General features: G+C 40.1%; 1 protein-coding gene across 2 annotated transcripts in view; it reads left to right on the forward strand.

The window, feature by feature from the left end:
• Positions 1 to 22,281, forward strand: part of ERP44 (endoplasmic reticulum protein 44) — a 47,257-nt gene that overhangs the window by 2,844 nt on the left and 22,132 nt on the right. For both annotated transcript variants that reach the window (XM_061589726.1, XM_061589727.1), the window contains exons 2-4: positions 13,382 to 13,454; positions 16,038 to 16,077; positions 17,533 to 17,648. In XM_061589726.1, the coding sequence (XP_061445710.1) occupies positions 13,382 to 13,454; positions 16,038 to 16,077; positions 17,533 to 17,648 (229 nt within the window). The remainder of the gene's footprint in view (positions 1 to 13,381; positions 13,455 to 16,037; positions 16,078 to 17,532; positions 17,649 to 22,281) is intronic.

Genomic DNA, 22,281 nt, shown 5'->3' on the forward strand with positions numbered 1-22,281 from the left:
TATATTCAAAACTTTATCTTTTGTTGGAAAAATGAAACGTCTGTAGCTGTAGGTTAAAATAATTCTCAAAGCATTTGATTTTTAAATCATTTTTCAAAAGATTTGTAAAACATAATGACCCTCAGGGCAAGTTCCTGAATTATCTAAAGCTGTACTTATGCTCAAAAGTGTAGAACTCTTTCCCCTCTTGAGTATAAAAGGCACTTGCTGAATCAAAGTAAAACTAAAAAGTTTTCCCACAGGAAGACTTGATGGAGAGATTGATATCCTGATTCATGCATAACACTAAACTTGGGGGGGGGGCAACCCAGAGATGCCATGGCACCTGCAAAGTCCTTCAGTGGTGCTCACACCACTTACTATGACCATTTTTTTAAAAAAAGTAAGTTTCTAGTCCTCCTAAAAAGAAAGTTATGGAGCAAACTGTGCAGGTACCTTTCTAAGTGATTTCTGTTAAATGAGCCAGTCTGGCTACTCCTGTCTGTTAGCGTTTTAAGCCAGTGAGTGAAGTCAGAGTTGCAATAAGCTATTTGTTTGGATACTAGCCAATAATAATCTTTGGGGTGTTAAAGATCTGCTGTTCTCCGCTCTCTTTTACTGCACATTTCCTGCTTCTGACTCCCCCCCCCCCCCGTGCTTGGAATCTCCATAGTTTGCTCTTTTTTCTTAGCAACTAGGATTCATCTTTGCTGTAGTGGGTTTGTCTGAAATCAGTTAGTCCCTGGAAGTTATTTTTTGCAAATACTACTACACAATAAGTGTGGGTGGATGTTAAAGCATCCCCCTCCATCAAAAAGCAGATGTGAAAACTTTGCAAAGTGGCATGGGCATACCTCCTGCTTTGCAGGAGCGAAATACCAGGGACCCATGAAGAATTCACTGTATAGTTATCTTACAGTACAATAATAGACCGTATATTCCGGCGTATAAGACGACTGGGCGTATAAGACGACCCCCAACTTTTCCAGTTAAAATATAGAGTTTGGGATATACTCGCCGTATAAGACTACCCCTGCTTATGACATGCAGGTACTTAGCAGGAAAACTGTCACTTATAAACTTATAAGTATTAATATTTGGATTGTCCAGTTGTTTTGTTTTTGTGCCTAGGAATTACCACCAAAAACTGGGGAAAGATGTGAGAAATCTTTTTTTTAAAAGCAACATTAAATGCCTAGACTCTAGTTTCCAACACTATGGAGTATTTATTGATTGATTAAGAGAATTTATATCCTGCCCTTTTGCTGTTAAAAACAGAGCTCAGCACAGCTTACAAATATAGTAAAAACAATAAGAATACACAATCAGAGAAAAACAAGCCAAAATGTTAGGAAAAGGAGTCTTTCACACCACATGCTCAGTTCTAAATACTGTTGCAGCAAGTTTTACAAGTTCCTCCAGTATTCCACTGGTGCAGGCACTCAGACATTCAAAGTACTGTATGTTTCTTAGGTTTTATAAAAGCAGAGCTTTGCTTAACTCAAAATTTCTTCTCCCTTTGATAACCACATCTACACAGGTTCCACCTCCATACTCAAAATGAAACTGAGCCTGGAAGTGTACAACAACCCCACACATACCTTGCTAATTCGATTATCAATGTCTGTCTTATCGACTACACACACACACACACACACACACACACACACACACACACACACACACACACACACACACACACACACACACACACACACACACACACACACACACACACACACACACACACACACACACACACACACACACACACACACACACACACACACACACACACACACACACACACACACACACACACACACACACACACACACACACACACACACACACACACACACACACACACACACACACACACACACACACACACACACACACACACACACACACACACCCGGCATCATGAAAGACCCAGTCCTGGGCTCAGAAAGAAAATAAATATCTGGTTCTCTTCAAAGTGTTGATAAGCCTCTTGTTTTAATTGAAATAATAATTATAAATTCTTGTTCTTATCACTAATGGGAGTTAATTATCTTGCATATGCTGCTGTTGCTTCTATGGCTGTAACGGAGTGAGGTTAAAGATAAGTGAAATGCAAATAGGAAAAAAAATACAGAAGGCAGTAACACTTTCCTAAATGTAATACCATACCAACCACAACAAGATTCCTATAAGGCAAAAAACTAAGCATCTCACAATCAGTCAGGATTCCTAACCAAAAATATGATAAATGAAGAAATATTTATATAAGCATAACTATCAAATATATTTATTATTTACACAAACTGTAAAGATATTTATAGTGCAATCCTAAATTTATTTATTCAGAAGCAAGTCCCAGCGTATTCAATGGGGCTTACTCAAACAGGGACAGAAATGCAACGTCAAGTGATAAGCAACTTCATTCACACAACCCAAAATTCCAAATCATGCCACTTTACACTGTTTTGCAACTGTTTATACTTGTTTTTATGGTTATTGGATTTTAAATGGCTTTATTTCTTGTTGTGAGCTGCCTTGGTTTCCAACCCTACCTCACAGGGGTGTTGGAAAGACTCCATACACACACGCACACACTGCAGATGTATAAATACATACAGCCCATATAATAGTTTATTGTCAAACCAATTGGTCATTGCAGAAAAATCAGTATTAGTTTTTTAAAAATCAGTATTAGTTTCCTACAGAATAAAAACTGCAATACCTAAGTAAGCCCTGCCTACTTGCTTTAAAATAGGACTGGGGGGGGGGGGCAGAAAGAGAACACAAACACAATTCTTTTTTACATTCACTCCAAAGTCCCATTGATTTTCAGCACATTCATAATCATGTCTACTCAAAAGTAATTCCTACTGAATTCAATAGGATTTACTCTGGACATATGGGATTAGCACTGTTTTTACCCCCAAAAGCAACTATTGGGAAGGTTTTCAAAACACTGCCCAGGATCTGACTCCTACACACAACAGGGGGAAAAACTGAAATGTATATACCTACCCAAGTTATGAGATTTTCAGATAAACAGGAGGGGAAACCACCATTTTCTGGCCTCGCAATGAGGTTTTGCAGACACTGCCACCAAACAAACACTTCACTGATTGGCTGAAATCCTGAACGGGCGGGGTTAAAGCTACGAAGTGCTATACAGTAGTTTAAAAAAAGATTTAACCGGGGGGGGGTGCCTGACGTTTTTATATGTATCTCGAGAACCGCACCACCTAGAAACTTAAATTTTTTTTTAAATGAAAGCTAAGAATCCGGGCCACCTAAGGGGCTAGCCGGGCGCCGGGTGGCATGCTTAGAATCCGGGTAAAACCCGGCTATCCGGGCAATATGGCAACCCTAATAAGACGACACCCGGCGTATAAGACGACCCCCGACTTTGGAGAAGATTTTCCAGGGTTAAAAAGTCGTTTTATACGCCGGAATATACAGTATGTGTCTACTTTAGAAGTAAGTCTCTTTGTGTTTAATGGGGCTTACCTTCAGGTTAGTGGGTATAGAATGGTAGCATAGGCTTCGGTTTATGGTTGGTCTTGGGGAAAATGGGTTTTATGCCTTTAACAGCTGTATGTAGGCAGAAATTCAACAGGTCAGGCCTTTTCTAGTATGGAGATACTATTATGGGAAAAAGCTTCACCATGACTACTCTTACTTTTGGGTATGCCAGGCCCCCCATGGCAGACATTTTCTTTTATGCCACACTCCCATGGAACCATTTTGTGATGAATGCTCCCAGCACACGCTTAAAACTGGAAATGTGCCCTCAGGCAAACGCACCAAATGAAAGATGCATCCTGGTTACTAGGAAAAAAGGAAGGGCAAACTATGGAGATTCCAAGTGCTAGAGTAAAAGACAGAAGCAGAAAAACTGCAATAAAAAGGAGGGGGAAACTGCAGCCCTTTAGGACCCCTGGGATTCCAAATGCCTTGTGCCCAAACAATCCACTTATTAATCACAACTCTAGCTTCACTCATTGGCTAAAAGTACAACAGGCGGCAGCAGCCAGGCTGGCTTATTTCACAGAAATTACTTAGAAGGGTACCTGCACATTTTGCTCCATAACATCCTTTCTAGGAGGGGTAGAACCAGTCATGGCACCCTTACTTTGCCATTTCACATTATTGTTTATATGGGGAGGATGCAAGTTGCAATACCTGCCTAATATGCATTGGAATCCTAAACTCTGCAGGCAACTTTCAATAGATGTAATTCCTTCTAGATGGAATGAAAGTTATTGTGCCTAGGAATATTTGCTTCTTGTTGTTAGATTTTTTTTTAACTGGGCTGTAATTAAAGTCTGTATTCTAAAAAAATACAGTTTATCAAGTTTATCATGTTGTTTAGACTTTCCGCTTGTAACTCTTCTGAGTGGTGCCTTGAGCCCTTGAGAAACAGTATACCAGGTAGGTGTGTTGAGCAATCATGCTGTTTCAGAATTCTTCTGAATAAACATGGTATAGATGAACTCTTGAACTTTAGTTGCAATACTAGTAAAATTTCCTTGTGACAGCTGTTGTATGTGGAATGAAAACTAATGTTTATTATTATTACTACTACTACTACTACTCTGTTTCAAACTGGTGTACCTAAGTGGTGTACAGTAAATCTATATTTAAATTATAAAACAGCTTAAATACAACAGTATGTAGCCCCAAGAGGCTCTCAAAGCACTTTACAAAAGGTTCTCACAGTAAAAATCGCATTCAAGTCTAGTATGAGAAACAGAAATAACTTGGTGTCCCTATAATAGTGCCAGGATTATTCAGGTGGCATTTCCTGTCCTCATTTTTGACCTCCCCTGGTGTTGCCTGTCTGCCTCTGGCTTATAGACGGTAAAGCCCACTGATAAAGCCCACTGATTCTCGCTGTGGCTGAGCAGCTGAGTCTAGCTCAGCCCGTGATGGAAGCAAGTCTTCCCTTGCTGGTAGTTGCCAAGCAACAGTTTCTTTTAAACAGGCACAGATGCATCATGCTTACTCTGGGATCCCAGTCAGTGTGGGCCAGGCCACCAAGTGTCATGGATGGAGAGTAGGTTTTCTCTAACCACAACAATATCCCCGAGTAAAGTGCTTTTTTTACCCCCATGGGAATGGAGGACAATCATTCACATAGAGGAGTAGAAGGTACACTTAGATCTCATTAGGCAGAAAGTCCCAGCTACTGATTAAGCTGTTCCTGTTGGCATAACCTAATTTTGATCTTGCTACACTACAGTGAAAACTTTAGGAACTGGATTTTATTTATATATTTTAAATTGTTTTTGCAAACTATATATATTTAACTTTCCAAGTGTGTTTAGGCATATCTGAAATTGCATTTCTTTACAGTAGTCCAAATGCTAACAGTTGTTGTGATTGCTATCCTGAAAATTCTCCTGAGAGTTCTTTATCAGAAGTTTGCTTTGAGGCCTGGGTGTCTTGGGGTTGAAGAAAATAAATATTTCCCTGGTGGCAAACGTCTACAATCCCTGCATTCATAAAACATAGACTTTTTGTTTATATGGCTTTCCTCTGAAGTATGGACATATTGATATGTAGAGGTAGGGTGTATAGATCTTAAATTGCTTCAGGACCAATTTTGTGGTTCTGTTACTATTCCAATGTGTTCTGTACTGCACAATAATTATATGATAAGGCAAGGAGGGATGCAATATATGCTGTAGTGTACAGTAGAGTGGCACTCCATCAAGATAAAGCTAGATGCCACAGCAGCAGATCTTCTTCTTCAAACATGGGCTATACTGAACAGCTGTAAAGTGAGGGAGCAATTCTCAAATGGAGAGTGCTGAACCTTTTCTCTGTGCTACACCCCCCCATAACTTTTCTCCAACTTGGACTTGCTTCTAGTCTTGCAGACCATGAAAGGGGAATTTGTGGGCAGAGGAAGGATTCAGTGCCACTTCTCCACTTGAAATAGCCCTGCTAGTACTGTCACCCATGCCTTACAGCTGTTTGGCAACCTACTTTTGCCGACCCACATCTGTTGTCATATCTTAGTGTGCCCTCATGGATTGCCTTGAAGTACATAATACTTGTGGGTGTGTGGGAAAGAGTCTGACACTGTGGATTTGTTGTACTTTCTAGTTATGTGTCTAGTAGCCCTTTTCACTTCAGCAATACTTTAGCTTGTTACGATCGGTGGCAGGAGGTTGAGTTTCTTTTTAGGGTATTTCAGAGAATTGAGATGTATGTAAATGGCATTTAAAAGAGGCTAGAAGTAAAGTTTTCATGGTATATGAACTTCCTCAACACCACTGTATGCATGATGGGAAATGATTCATACATTTAAAGATGTTCATCTTAGCCAGTCCACCTTGGTGTATGTACATAATCACTCATACCAGTTTATATGGCTTTCAAGGACTTGTTTGGACAGTACTTAAACCTAGAACTTCTGTAACATAAGGAGATCAGGAGCAAGCCCCAGATTCACCAGACCATTCCTTCTCACAGCTTCTAGTATGTAACACCTTACAGCTCAGATGACTGCAGGAGCCCAGGATTATTTTTTCAGTACTGAACTTCTTTGAGGTCAAATAAAGATAAAGCAAATATGGACTGTTTAGCTGGTTAATTTTTTTTAAGATCATAAATCTGGGGATAGTTAAATAAAAATGCAGTAGAGCTTCTTGTGCTCATAGTATACTTTAAAACCCATATATGCCTACAAAAGTGTAAAAACATGATAGAGATAATAGTCTATTAACAACATCATTTAACAGCATATTAAAGGAAGAAATTGTTTTCTCCTGTTAAGAACCTCTTATTTTTTACTGCAAGCATCTTTCTCCGTCTCTTTCTTTGGGTTGTTTGGAGGGCATGGGTGGGTTGTAGATTAATTGTGATACAGAAGATAGTGGAAACAGAAATTTAACTGTATTGACACATGTTCTTCTGGTTTCAGAACCAGCTTTAGCTCAGGGAAACTTGTATTTGAAAAGTTATGAACCTTCAATAGCAGTTAATAAAAACTACACCCTAAATTATTTGACTGCTCTATGAGAATTGCCACAGAATGCACCCTACAGGGAAGAGTTTTATTGTCGTTTTTAACTCTTGAATTTCCAGTGGGGATTAAGGTCAGTAATGTATAGAGTTTTATATTAAACCACCACAGTGCTCATTGGTTCTTAACTTTGTTTTTGTTAAAATAATTTTACGATTATTCTATATTATGATAATCATAGGAGAACATTTTGGGCTGGTTTGTGGATCACAGTAAGCCATGGTTTATGAGCAGCATGCTAGTTCCAATAAACCTCGATTTTCGCTCATGGATTGTTTGGAGAGAAACAAACTCTGCGCTGGTTCACATGTCATGCTATGCTGAGACTAATGGCTTTTTTCTCTAAGATTGAGCAGAGCAAAATGGAAGTGATTCAGCAGTGTTCATTAGCATGCTGCTTGTTCACAGGAAGCCATAAATCATTACTTATTGTGACATGTGAGCAAAGCCAATAACACATATTTGAAGTGGTTTTCTTGTATATGAAGAACTTTTATTTGTTGGGACATCATGCCCAATGAGTGAAAGAAAAGTAGGGCCAGGATCTCTTCTCGATCATCCCAGAGTGCAGGGCACAGAATAATGGGATCAAGTTACAGGAAGCCAGATTTCAGCAGAACATCAGGAAAAACATCCTAAGTGTTAGAGCAGTACAACAGTGGAACAAATTACCTAAGGAGGTGGTCAGCTTCCCAACACTGGAGGCCTTCAAGAGGCAGCTGGACAGCCACCTGTCGGGTATGCTTTAAGTTGGATTCCTGCATTCAGCAGGGGGATGGACTCAATAACCTTATAGGCCCCTTCCAACTCTACTATTCTATTCTTCTTTTTTGCCCCCAAAGGTAAATTGTGTCAGTGGTGCATAGGGCAAGCAGTTTGGGGTGTTTTTTTGTTTCTAATGATCCATTAGTAATGAAGGTAGCTCATCAAGTATGTGGGCACCCTGGGGATTACCTCTGACATTTCAAGCTGATTTAGTTTTTAAACTGTATGATTGCTTCTGATGGAATTAATTCCTTATGTTAACAATACACACATATTGGTTGTGATTTATTAAAAGCATAACCATAGTTATATATGTAAACACTGCTGTCCTCTGTTCAAGATTCCATTTTGGAATTGATTCACTTAGTTCTTAGAGAGCTACAAAATTATCTAATGACCTATAGGCAAATCAGACTGTCATCAAACCTGATACCAAGTTTGAAATATTGAGATAGTGTATCTCAAACGATATATTAAATGTTGTTGTTCATGGGCTTGCCTTTTAGAACTGTCTACACTTTAAACTTAAATGTTGCTGTCCTATAATGCCTTCATTATTTTTATTTATTTATTTGTTAGATTTATATCCTGTCCTTCCTCCCAGTAGAAGCCCAGGGCTCCTTTGTACATTTTAGCTATTTTAGAACAGGCAATGTTTCAATAATCTTCATAAACTGCTTTAGCAATGCATTGGTAGATAAGGCCCCACTTAAACTCTTTATCTCCACATCGCATCAAATATAATAAAAGTAGTAACAAACTCACTTCCTGGGTTCTCTTTATTTTCACTGGCACTATTCAACTTAAAAACAAAGTCCATAACTGGTCAGAAAGTATACACTCTTTTTTCTTCAGTGTGTAGGATTAATACTGAGGAATTGCAGGTGTCCTCAAAATGGAATAAGAAACCACAGTGTATAAGGCGCTTGAAAGTGTTTGAGGGTTATTGACAGAAAAGAGGTAGAGTATTTGGTGAGAATACTTGGCTGTTTTGTCTTTGATGTAAAGAAGCTTTGGTGTTCAACACAGACAACCAGACTAAAAAGATGCAGGTGGGGGCTAAAACTTGTAGTTATAAAGTTGTATATCTCCTAATTTGGCAAGTATTAAGCAATGTCTGAATAAAGTGCTATGATCTACTGTATAGAAGGGCCTTATTGCTCATTGTTATACCTTATCCCATGTAGATTTAGTATCTGAAGAACAGTTAATGAGTGGCTTTTTGAAGCAAACCAAATGGTGGTATTGTAGAAAGTCTTAAGCTCTGCTCAAAAGCGGACTGAGGCACATACGGGTATTAATCATGCATCTTTTGCTGTCTTGTAAAGAATTATCTGGGGGGTAGGAGCTTGCATTATGGATAGGAGCATAGCGTGTATTATGTATAAGTTGGTCTTCCATTAAATTATCATGTTTGGAATGTTAAAAGTACAGTTCATTCAGACAATTAATAATTTAATTTAAGGGTTTTGTTACAGATGGAACTACAAGCTGTTGAATTATAAGGAATCTAGCATCTTTTTCATTTTCCCAGTTTATGAGGAGCAGGCAAAAAAATAAACAGGAGAAACTATCAACGTTATAGTAAAAAATATGGAAATTTTTATATCTATTCTGGTCTTCAGCAGTATCAGGCAGACATAAAGCACTCATTTCCATAAAAAGGGCTGAGAAAAAGAGGGAAAGAAACCGAAACTCATTGATACTACATGAAATTTGATTGGTCTCACTTTCTGAGCTATCACTAACAGTTTCTGCTTCTTTATATTTGCCATCATATATATCATGGACTTCTAAAATCTGAAGGTTTGCCAGGATTGAAACAGGTTTCTATAATCTTTCACATGTCATACTCCCAACATTTTTCAGGAAAACAAAACAAAGAAGTGGGAGGAAAGCTGTGTCCCCCCCCCCCAGGCCTTCACATCTCTATTCAGGAACTGAGTTGAGTTGTCATGGTGCAGTCTCAGTTGAAGCCACTTCCATGAATACCAACTGATTTGCCATCAACAAGAAACACTTCAAACAACTTGTGCCTAAATATTGCACTCATTCACATGGCATGTTAAGCAAAATCATGGCTTAGCACAAATGCTTGGGCTTCCTCCAAACAGATTACAGCAAGGCCCTTTGAAGGCATGTTCCCACTGCCACTCATTTGACTGAAGATGTTCTTTCAGCAGCAGAGGAGCTTGCTGTAACAGCCAATACCCGATCACTCATTTATAGCAAGCTCTTTTGAGCTTCGTTATGACATCAGGTGACCAGCCACCTGTCAAAATTGGTCTGCTATGTGTGGGGCAGTTAGGGATCTGGCTAATTTTCTGGATCCAGTCCCCACCCATGGCTTGGCATGTCATCTAACCCTGGGCTCATGGTTTAAGTCTCTCCAGACTGACCATGAACTATAAACCATAGGACAGACCTTGGTTACAAATTTGTGGTTAGGCTGGAGAGAGCTAAGGCATGAGCTCGGGTTCAGACAATCTCACTCAGTTCAATGCAGGCTATGGCTTAGATCAGTGCTGTAAGGCAGCAGAATGATAGGGGGTGGGGACAAAGCAGCAGTGATCTTCTTTAATAGAGCCCACTCATTCAGGGTTAGCCATGGTTAGGCTCAGCGTGACATGTGAACCAGGCCTTTAAATGTCTTGGTTGCTTGCATTTACTGGATTTTTATACATTTCCACCTCTTAACATTTAACAGATTTCAACTGTTACTCAAATTATACTAATACTGTTCATGTACCTTGCAAGCTTCATTGAAATAACCAGTGAAGCCTGGAGTTTCATCCTCCTGTTGGTGTGCTCTTGTTTTAAAAATTCAAGATTCTTGTGGAGAGGTAAGGAAGTAGGTTAAGCTACATATTTTGAACAATGGTCATTGAAGGTTTTACATCTGTCTCACTGTCATGGCTCTTTAGGACTGATTTAACAATCGCGGTCCCCACATAGACTCCAGCAGCTCAAACATACGCTGTATCTACTCCAACATTGTGTATCCCTAGTGACATTGCCTGTATTTGAACTGACTTGGAATTCAACCATGGAGAAAAATCTCCAAGCTTCTGACATCTAAATTGGTCCTGAGTTCGTGGAACAACAAGTGTGGATATAGTTCCCACAATATACGTCTTGGGATCAAGTTACTTTAAAGGATAGTCATCTCCTGCTTGAGTTTGCCTGTCCATCTGATGATAGTTTTCTGCATATTCCTACCTTCTGAGGTGCAGTTGGTGGTGACAAGTGAGAAGAAGGCCTTTTCTGAAGAGGTACCCAGCATGTGGAATCCCCTGCTGGATGAGGTCAAGTTATTATTGGTGATCTAGTAATACCTCAGTTAATGAATCCTCCAGGAAGCTTCTTTCAAGGAAGTCTTTTTTAAAGGTGAAACTGAGGAGCTTTGATTTGCTATAGATAAGCTTCCAAACCTGTTCCTTTACTTTAAGGTGAAGCTGACAAGCCTATCTCTTTGCTTTACTGATACCCCTGTGCCTTTGCTTTGCTAGGATGAAACTGACAAGCCTGTGTGTTGGCTTTGCATTTAAGTGATCTGTTGCTTTCTCCCAGGGAGGGACGGATCCAATAGGATTCAGAGGAGGGGGAGGGGGGAGGTGCTGGGTAGGCACCCTTTAAAGCCCCTGTTGAAGCTGCCCCCACCGTCTATGAGTGGGTGTAGGAACCTATCCCTGCTCTTTCCATGTTATTCCTATCTCTGGTACTGAAGTTTCTGTTAAAGAAGTAATGCTCAGGAACACATCTACTTTGTTAACTGAGGTATTACTGTACTTGAATGTTTATACAATGGGACCCCACTCATATGGCGAGTTAGCTTCCAGAACCCCGCTGAAAAGGGAAAAAGCGCTGAAAAGTGAAACATAGCCCATCCAGAAAGAGAGCAAGTGAGCGAAGCCTGCTGCTGCACTGGCCCGATCAGCTGTAGCATGGGGATCTTCAGCCACTGTGCTGCAGCTGACAGTGCTTGGCCTCTGAAGCTCCCCACGCTGCAGCTGATCGCGCCACCACTCCGGAGGAAGAGGAGAAGGGGGCGGAGGGATGCTGAAACACGGGGCCCTAGTGTACTATTACCTGCTTTGGGTATTTCAACTGGAGTGGGAAAATGGCTTATTTTAAAAATATAATCTAGTTTGTGTGAGGCTTGATATGTACCTTGTTAAATGTGTAGCGGGATCATCAATTTCCTGCAGAAAATAGCTAATACAGGAGAAAAGGCTGTTATAATCCTGTTTATGCAAGGTTAAACCACAAGAAACAAAGTTACAGTTACAACATGCTAATGAAAGCTGCTAAAGTATATTTAGCAATTTGGTAGTTCTGCTCTGTGGCCCGCTTAATGAAAGGAAACACTTGAGAAGGCAATTTTTAACCTAGCAATGTGTACTGCCTCAGCCATAACAAATAGAAATTAATCTTTTCACTAAGGAGATGTTATTGGTTATTGCAGAACAAAGGTCTGAATTGCTCCAGTATTTAGTGCATATAGAAACATTCATCATACTACAGAATTGCTCTATATGCCCACTGTCTTAGCCTTTGACTACCAGATGAATTTGTCTCTTACTTAATCTCAACTAAGCATATGGTGTAGCTCAACTCCCAAAACATCAGTTTGTCTTTTTACTCTTTTTAATAAATCTCATTCAAATTGCAAGTTGTAGTTTGTTGATACCTTGCATCATCAGTTAGGTGTCTGCCCTCTTCAGTACTTTCAAATATCTTTCACTTTACCTTTCTCTGCTGAATCTGCATATTTTATTGTGTGTCTGTTGGGAACAAATCAATGTACAAAGTTCAATAAATTTTCCATTTTTAACCAAAGGTTTATTACATGAAATACTATTTTGGCATTTGCTTTATTGGAAAAGCAGCATTTTATAGACCTTCAAAAAAATTCTATTTTGGGTTGTTCTCTTCTCATCTCTTATTTCTGTGTTTCTGCATCTTTGTTTCTTGTATCTCCACTTCCCTTTTCTCTCTTGTCAGATGGATCTAGCAAAATATTTAAACTAAGCCTATGCTGTTAGGCAAAAGTTTTAGTTTTTATAAATTAGCTTAATATCTACTTTGTCAATTTTTAAATACCACCTTCTATATTTTTCTTATTTTCCATGGTTTACTATTTTTTGTCTTAGGTAGAAATTAAATTTTATTTTTTTCTGAAGTAGAGCGTCACAAGCCTTTTAAAAACATACTTGCCAAACTCTGCTCTTGCATACTTGCTCCTTTTCCTGGATGCTGGGGCTCTGCTATCACTTTAACAATAAGAGACCTTGAATTGAGTTTCATACTAGTTGAGCCCCCTTCGCACATTGAAGTGACAGTGTGGATGTTTTGCAGCAAAGAATCCTGCATGCACAGATGTCTGTGCAAGCTGGAACTCTGTGGAATCATATAAATGACTATGCTGAATGTGTGAATGTTGGGAAAGAGGGTCAGCTATGTGCCCTGCCTTGCCCTTTCACTGCATAGAACTCCCTCCGTGTGTATAATGCAAGGAGGAGGATTTGGCCATATTAGAATGAGGTGGATACTGTCGATAAATGAGATCATTGAATAGATGTTAAAGTGTCTGTGTTCTTGCAGGTATCCTGGTTTTTTAATCCAGCAAGAAGTGAAATCACAAGCCTTGACAGTGGAAATATAGATGATATTTTAAGTAAGTATGCAAAACTTTGTCCTGTGTAATGTGTCTTTTCCTGAAGCAATTTATTATGAGTTCAGTTTGGGGATTAGTCTTGTCAGCATTCAGAGTCTTATGAAATCTGGAGAGAAAACTAAATTGTCAGGCCGTATCTCCCTATATGAGCCTGCCCGGGCCCTGAGATCCTCAGGAGAGGCCCTTCTCTCAATACCTACGTCCTCACAAGCACAACTAGTGGGGACGTGAGATAGGGCCTTTTCGGTGGCTGCCCCGAGGCTTTGGAACTCCCTTCCTAGGGAAGCAAGAATGGCCCCCTCCTTGCAGTCCTTCCGTCGGCAAGCAAAGACTTTTTTATTTCAACAAGCCTTTGGAACTGAAAGCTGTTAAGGACAGGTCTTGAAGGGTGCTGCGTTGCTGTTGCCTAACTGTATTGTTTTAAACTGAGTTTGAATTATTTTAACTGTATGTATGAATGGTTTTAATACTGTAAATTGTTTAATTTGATTTTAATCTAGACTTTTGTATGTTTTTAATTATATGTGTGCTTTTATCTGGAAGCCGCCGTGAGTTCCAGTTTTGGAAAAAGGGCGGGGTAAAAATAATGGTAATAAATAAAATAAATAAATTTAAGAAGTCTTTCTGTTCAATCCTAAGACAGTTCTGCCTTCAGTTCTGAGTATGCATGCTTTTGGGGGTTGAAACAATATGGGACAGGGCAGTGAACCTTTTTGGCAACTTTGACGGGTGGGTGGACAATCATGTTCTGTAATTATGGCATCACATGATTGACAGGTGGGTTACCCCACCACCTGTCAAAATCGCTTGTGCAGGGTTCCCAAGCTTGGGAACCACAGTGTACTGCTCCTTGCAACCTCCGACCTTGAAGACTGAAAGAGGGAGCTGAAAGAGCAGCTCTGGGTGGGAGAAGTGGTTTCCATCAAGCAAAAACCTCTTCCTCCTCTTTGAGCAAGGTGCACTGTTGGGTGGTTAGGAGGGCATCTTGTTCCAGCAAAGGAGCAATCGGAAGCCCACTTCTGAAGTCCCACCCTACATCTGCCATCACGTATGACATTAGGTGTAGAATGGGTGGATGTGGCTTCCCCAAAACAACCTGGTGGGCCAAGTTTGGCACCGCAGGCCAGAGGTTCACCAGCCCTGATACAGAACAAGATGTCATCTAAACACAGCTATTGCCGTAATCCTAAATTAAGCTCAGCAGTGACACTTAAAAATAATTAAAAAGCTGCTTTTGTCTTTGGAACTCTAGAACTCTAGAGAAGGATGAGGAAGCTTCCATAATACAATTTTAAAAGTAAAACATTGCTACACTGCAATCTTACGTATGTCTATTCAGAAGTAAGCACTGAGCTTAATGTTTATTTTCTGCTAAGTATATGCAATTGCAGCCTTAGTCTCCAAGTTTAAGTTTGGTTTTGTGTGTAAAAATGTGCAGATTCAATACTTACTTTATCATGTATATGGTAGGGGGGTGTATACAGATATAGATAGACATAGATACACACACAAATATATACATATTTGAATTAAATACATATTTATTAAAAACGATGGGCTTCTTATCTCCTGTTACTTTTCTAAATGCATATTGATTCTGTAGCTCACTGCTTGCTGTTTGGACTGAAATGCAGATAAATACAGATCCTTGATGTTCACAAAAAAGGAAGAAAATATCAGTTATAATAAGAGGTCTGAGAAATAATAAATACTTCTAGAGTATTTAACCTACTTTACTTACAACAGCTTTACAGAGTTGGGTTAGTATTAAATTCATATTGCTGCTGGGTGGGGGCTGATGCTTTACGCAGCCTTCTTAAATGAATTTCATAAGAACATAAGAAGAGCCTGCTGGATCAGGCCAGTGGCCCATCTAGTCCAGCATCCTGTTCTCACAGTGGCCAACCAGGTGCCTGGGGGAAGCCCGCAAGCAGGACCCGCAAGCAAGCAGGACCCGCAAGCTATTTCATAGCTGAGGTGGGATTTGGACTTTCTGTTGTACTCTTAGCTAGTAGACTAGTTCTGGGAGTCAAAATGAAAGATGCTGAAAAGCAGGGAAATAATGTAAGATCCTGAGAGGAACCAGCTCAGTAATAGGGAAAAAATTGGGGGGCAAATGGATCACCTGGATTAGGGATGCTGTTAGTTTTAAGACTTGCCAATAAGACTATCACCTGATATAGGAAGAAAAACGGCACATATCATGGCCAAACGTTTATGGTTCAATCTTGCCATTCCATTAATGGGGCTTGCATTGGCTAATGAAAAGTGCCTTATCGGCATAGATCACACTCTCCAGCAAAAAAGCCGCCTGCTGGTGAAAGACTTTTTAGACTGAATAAACAGGGAAGAAAGTTACCCTAGTAATTCAGGTTCTGTTACTTAAACTAGCTCAAACTTTTCATGAGATCAGATATGTTCAAATCCCGCCTATTGCAATCTCCCCTTGCCCTTCTGGGAACTCGAATGTTAAGATATTTGCGCTTTTTCTTTCCTGCACTGTGTGTGTGTGTTTCCCAGTTAGGCCTTGATTTTGTGCTGTACTGTCACAACATTTAGAAATAAAATGCCTCTTTCTTTTAGATAATGCAGATGTTGCTTTAGTGAACTTTTATGCTGATTGGTAAGTATTTCTACATTTTCTTCACACACTTTTACTAACATTGAAAACAGAATCGTAGAATAGTAGAGTTGGAAGGGGCCTATAAGGCCATCAAGTCCAACCCCCTGCTCAATGCAGGAATCCAAATCAAAGCATTCCCGACAGATGGCTGTCCAGCTGCCTCTTGAATGCCTCTAGTGTCGGAGAGCCCACTACCCCTCTAGGTAATTGGTTCCATTGTCGTATGGCTCTAACAGTTAGGACGTTTTTCCTGATATTCAGTCGAAATCTAGCTTCCTGCAACATGAGCCCATTATTTCTTGTCCTGCACTCTGGGACAGTCGAGAAGAGATCCCGGCCCTCCTCTGTGTGGCAACCTTTCAAGTACTTGAAGAGTGCTATCATATCTCCCTCAGTCTTCTCTTCTCCAGGCTAAGCATGCCCAGTTCTTTCAGTCTCTCCTTATAGGACTTTGTTTCCAGTCCGCTGATCATCCTTGTTGCCCTCCTCTGAACGTGTTCCAGTTTGTCTGCATCCTTCTTGAAGTGTGGAGACCAGAACTGGATGCAGTACTCAAGATGAGGCCTGACCAGTGCTGAATAGAAGGGAACTAATACGTCACATGATTTGGAAACTATACTTCTGTTAATGCAGCTTAAAATAGCATTTGCCTTTTTTGCAGCCACATGGCACTGTTGGTTCATATTCAGCTTGTGATCAATGACAAATTCCAAGATCCTTCTCGCATGTCGTATTGCTGAGCCAAGTATCCCCCATCTTGTAACTGTGCATTTGGTTTCTTTTTCCTAAGTGTAGAACTTTGCATTTATCCCTGCTGAATTTCATTCTGTTGTTTTCAGCCCAATGCTCCAGCCTATCAAGGTCCCTTTGAATTTTGTTTGTCTTCCACGTTATTAGCTGTGCCCCCCAATTCTGTATCATCAGCATGCTCTGTACCTCCAGAAAGTGGTCTGCTTCTAACTTTTTTGCAATGGAAAGGCTCAGACAGAAATTAGGCAATGTAAAATGTATTTATTAAATTTTCTTAGTCACTTTTCTACACAAATATGTGCATTCAAAGTGACTTTAATAAAAAATAAAGTATTGTTTAATAACAAAGCATATAAATACAGTTCCTCAATTCTGGTTTTAAACGTCTGCTAGGTATATTTTATTAGTGCACAATACAGACCACAAGCATGTCCAATTGGGTTAGACCCTTGAAATCTCCTGCTCCCTCACTGTGGGAAGAAATGATGAATAGTGGTAAGGCTAGGGAGATCCTGTGTTCTCTCCCCAGTTCATTCATACATCCTTACAGAGAAATCTGCTATCTTAATAAATAGTAGAATTAATGCTTCAAATAGCGCTGCAGATGAAATGAATTCTAATGCCTCATAATCTCAAATATTTTATTTTCAGTAATTAGACTTTCTCTTTTCTCTTTTTTTTTTTTTTTGCGTTCTCTTTCAACAGGTGTCGCTTTAGTCAAATGCTGCATCCTATCTTTGAAGAAGCTTCCAATGTCATTAAGGAGGATTTTCCAGATAATAATCAGGTTGTGTTTGCCAGAGTAGATTGTGATCAGCACTGTGAGTAATCCTTTTTTAAATTCACCTGTTACCAGTTTAAATGTCTTCTTGAGCAAATTCAAGTCTTGAGACTTACTCCGAAGATGTTTCATTATTCAACCCAATTTTTTAAAGCTTGGAATTGCATTCTCCTGCAAGATGCATTTTTAAAAAAAATAAAATAAAATGCAGGGGTACCTTGCACTGGGAAGAGTAGATCTGTGTACACCCTACTTGATGTAAAATTAGAAAGATATATACAGAAATATATTTCCCTCTGTGATACCTGCCTAGGGACATGCACCCAATGTGCATGTATCTAGAATGGTAATCTCTGAACAGTGCTGTAAGAAATTAAAGGTCTCTAAGAAACCAAAGTACCCACCTACAAAGGAGGCAGCCTGCTGTATGTCTGAATGATTTTGCTGCTTTAGACATGTTGCCAGATGAGGAGATAAATCATGCAGGATTTATTATGTCATGTATAATGCATAGCCTCACATCATGGGAGAAAATATATGGTTCTCTTTTACATAGAAAAGCATTCCTAGCACAGTGTGGTCATGATTCAGAGACAATAGCTTGGATGCTAAGATAAGTTAGCTTGGTTTTTTAAAGAAAGTTTACAGAAGGAAAAAGTCCCATCCCCTTCTCCACCCAGTATCCCCCTCCCTTTAGGAGAGGCTTTTTGGGCATCACAGGCGGGGGAAGGAAATTTTTCATGAGGTTTCTTAAATTAAATGTATCTTGCAAACCAAGTGTTAGTTTTAATTTGTTTGTATTGCATTTGGCTTTTAAACCAGGATATTTTTAATTAAAAATATTTTATATTTATAAAATATATACATTTACAAACTTACATTTTAAAAATCCACCTTTCTTGCAACACACAGGTCTACTACTACCTGTGAATCATAAACACGCATCAGAAACCATTCATTATGCCCGATTATGCCAGTAGTCGATATGGTTGACACAGCCACAGTACAGCAAATAGAGCCACATAATGAGTTGCCAATTAAACTGATAAACTAATCCCAGCTCATGTGACCTTCTGTGTTTACAGTATAGCATTACATACTGTAAAGATCCTGAACTAAGAATTCCTTGGTCCCTCTTCTCTTTCCCTTAATCGTAGGTGTGTTTTTTAATACCAGGACTCTTCTCTGTGGTTTTTGGTTTCTGAGTACAGCATACATTTGGCCTTTACTGCTAATTGGGGAGAGATATTTGCAATGCAAATAGCATTCTCCTTGTGAAACTGCAATCTCTGTAGGAAGCAGAAGTAGTTAATTTCCCATTCTTAACTCCATTCACAGTGGTCAGGCTAGCATAGCTATCTTCTGTTTGATGCACTGATGCTTAAGCCCGCTGTGGGCCCTAGCAGCTCCATCCTCGTAGTCTTTGAGGCCCAGCTAATTAAAAAGAATTATTGATGTCCTGCACAATGTTTGATGCCTAATGGCAAAATGTCATTTTACCTTTTCTCACAACCAATATCAAGATTTGTTGTTGGAGGATGTGTAGAGTCCTGATGCGATTTAAAAAATTCTGAAGATCTGTTTCACCATGCTTTTTAAAAAGGGTGAAAAAATGGTTAGTGTAAAGAGTAGGGTATTGAGGCTGTACTTGATTGGTAGGATCCAATTTTAGTTGATGAGGTTACCTGGAATTAAATACATTCTGCTTCTTAGTTAATATGATGTTGGGGTTTTGCTGTAATATGGGGTGAAAAATATTAAAGATGGTCTTTTATTTGATGCCGCAGATATAATGGAAGGGTTCTCTTAACAGTGATTAAACAATCAAGAGCAGGCAACAAGATCGTGTGCTTCCTCCCCTGAATTTATGGAATCTAGTTGCTGATGGCTGAAAATTACAAGTGGCTGTTTAAAACATTATGTAGCGGTGCAATATGAGCTAGATACAGAAAAGCATAGACAGCGATAAGTAATAGAAGCAGTTTTACAAAATGGGTATTGGTAACGCAGACATCCTGGCATTGATAAGCCATTTAATATACATTGTGTTAAAAATCCTTTGTTTCAGTTCAGTCTACAAGAGATTGAACCTCTTGATATGTTGTATTCCAGCAGATTCATATTACAGTCTCCCTTTGAAACTCCTTTGCTCCAAGATGACCACGCTAAGATCACTTAGTGCCCTGGGAGGTTGAAGTGTTCCTCCACTAGCATTTAAAATTGCCTTTTTTCATGTCAGATTTGATTCTGCTTTGTCTTTTGTGTGAAGGTTGGCCTGTTTCTCCTGTGTAGCTTGCTGGCATTGTTGGCATATGATGGCATATATCGTATTGGAAGATGAGCAAACCTGATGTCCTGTTACAGTACAGAATCATAGAATAGTAGAGTTGGAAGGGACCTATAAGACCATTGAGTCCAACCCCCTGTCAAATGCAAGAATCCTACTTAAAGTAAACCTGACAGAAGGTTGTACAACTGCCTCTTGAATGCCTCCAGTGTTAGGGAGCCCACGACCACCTCCATAAGTAATTCGTTCCACTGTTGTACTGCTCTAACAATTAGGAAGTTTTTCTTGATGTTCAGCTGAAATCTGGCTTCCTGCAACTTGAGCCCATTATTCCGTGTCCTGCACTCTGGGACGATCGAGAAGAGATCGCAGCTCTCCTCTGTGTGGCAACCTTTCATGTACTTGAAGAGTGCTATCCTATCTCCCCTCAATCTTCGCTTCTCCAGGCTAAATATGCCCAGTTCTTTCAGTCTCTCCTGATAGGGCTTTGCTTCCAGTCCCCTGATCATCTGTGTTGCCAGAGTAGACATGGAGACAGAGTTAGCATCTGGATGTGCCACAGCAGCTGGTCGCTGTGTCTTAACTCTGTTATGTGACCTGTTGCTGGTGAGTTTTAGGTTGAAGGACTGTGAGAGGGAAGTATCTTTTTCTCTTTTTTTCCACCACTTCTTTGGGGTGGGTATTTTAGTTCGAGGAAGGTCTGTTGTAAATTCTTATGTTGTGAGTCTTATTCTGACGAATCTGAATAAATGGAGTTGTGTTTGTAACATAGGGCTTGGCTTTTGTAGACAGTGGCTTTTGGGGAGTGTTCTGAGTGGAGCTGGAAGCATGAAAGTTTATTTCCTGTATGATGGGGACAACCTCATGCTCCGGGGGCTAATGTTGCCCTCCAGGTCTTTCTGTTTGACCCTTGGGGCTTTTCTCCAGGTCACATCCCCTCACCAGCTACACTCCTCACTGTCTCAACTTCACACCCTTCTCAAGTATTTTTTCCTGGCTGGAATGTGTCTTTGAACTCTGATACTGCTTATCTGGATGGAGGATAAAGGAGGGGGCACTCTATAAACTAGGCTATAGTATATTGTTCTGCCCACTTTTGTCTCTGGCCCTGCACACCACTGGCATGTGGCCCCTAGAAGGTTACCTAGATGGGGATATGGTCTTCAGGCTGAAAAGAGTTCCCCACCCTTGCTATATAAATTGGCACTGCTGGAAGGGCGGGATACAAATTAAATAATAAATAAATAAATGTCCATTTTGTAGTTGGACAGTAGTGTCCAGAACCTGAACCTCTTAGGTGGACTGGTCTAGACTTGGCTTGATGGTGGGGTGAAAGTTATTGAAGTCTAGTGGCACTGCTCAGGTGAATCCCGCTCATGAGTACAGATCAATTGCCCACAGGGAGCACAGATTGTATCCTTAAGACCAGCAATGACTGCATACCTGTGGTGGTGGCAGCAGGCCATGTTTCACCTGTCCAAGGGAAGCTGCTGGATAAGGAGTGGGCTCGATGGTTGGATCCTAAGGTACCCATATGTCATTTTAATATGTAGGAGGGGCTGTCTTGTTCTCAATCGCCTCATGTCACAATGACCCAAAAGGTTTTTTTCCTTTGCAGACATGGCTTAAGCTGCAACTGCAGAGGAAGATCCTTTGCATTGCCTGCTTGAATTCAAGCCAGCAATGCAAAGAATAAGTGTGCTTATAGCAAGCACTGCTTTGGGCAGAAATTGGCTGTGCTATGGATTTCCCCAGTGGGCTTGCTGTCATTGCTGATCAGCTTGCCAAGGAACAATTAGGAGTGCACTTTAAGGCTCCTAATTGTTAGCTGACAGTCATATCCTCACCTGCTGCCCAACTGGTGTTGCATAATGACGTCAGGTGTGGGGCAAGAGATGTGTTTGGGGAAAACTTCCTGATACAAGGGAAGGGCCAGTATGCTTGTATCATTAGCAATAACTGCCAAAAGTCCAGTTAATGTTAATTGGAATACTTTTTCCACAATGAGTGTATATTAGCATCATCTTTGACATGAATCGCAGTGTGACTACTGTTATTTAGGTACCTCCCACGCAGGACCAAAAAGCACTGTTTGTTTTCCTGTGTTAGGAGGAAGGGTCATTTGCTCAAAGTCACTACTGACTTCTCAACAAACTTCACTGATGTTTCTTTGTATAGTGTGGAAGATCTGTAGCTTTAATACTGGCACTACAGTACCCATCAAAAACAGTGACATTTCCATAGTGCTGCTTATTGTAAGGTCCAGAACATCCTCATATATTCCCTCTTTTGTTCATGAAATAAGGTGAAAGAGTACTCCTCCATCAACAGCGTGTGTTCTCTCAGATGTGGTAGGTATACTGAGTATTATTGGCAGTCATGACTC

Source organism: Rhineura floridana, chromosome 11, assembly GCF_030035675.1.
Source record: "Rhineura floridana isolate rRhiFlo1 chromosome 11, rRhiFlo1.hap2, whole genome shotgun sequence".
Lineage (NCBI taxonomy): Eukaryota > Metazoa > Chordata > Lepidosauria > Squamata > Rhineuridae > Rhineura > Rhineura floridana.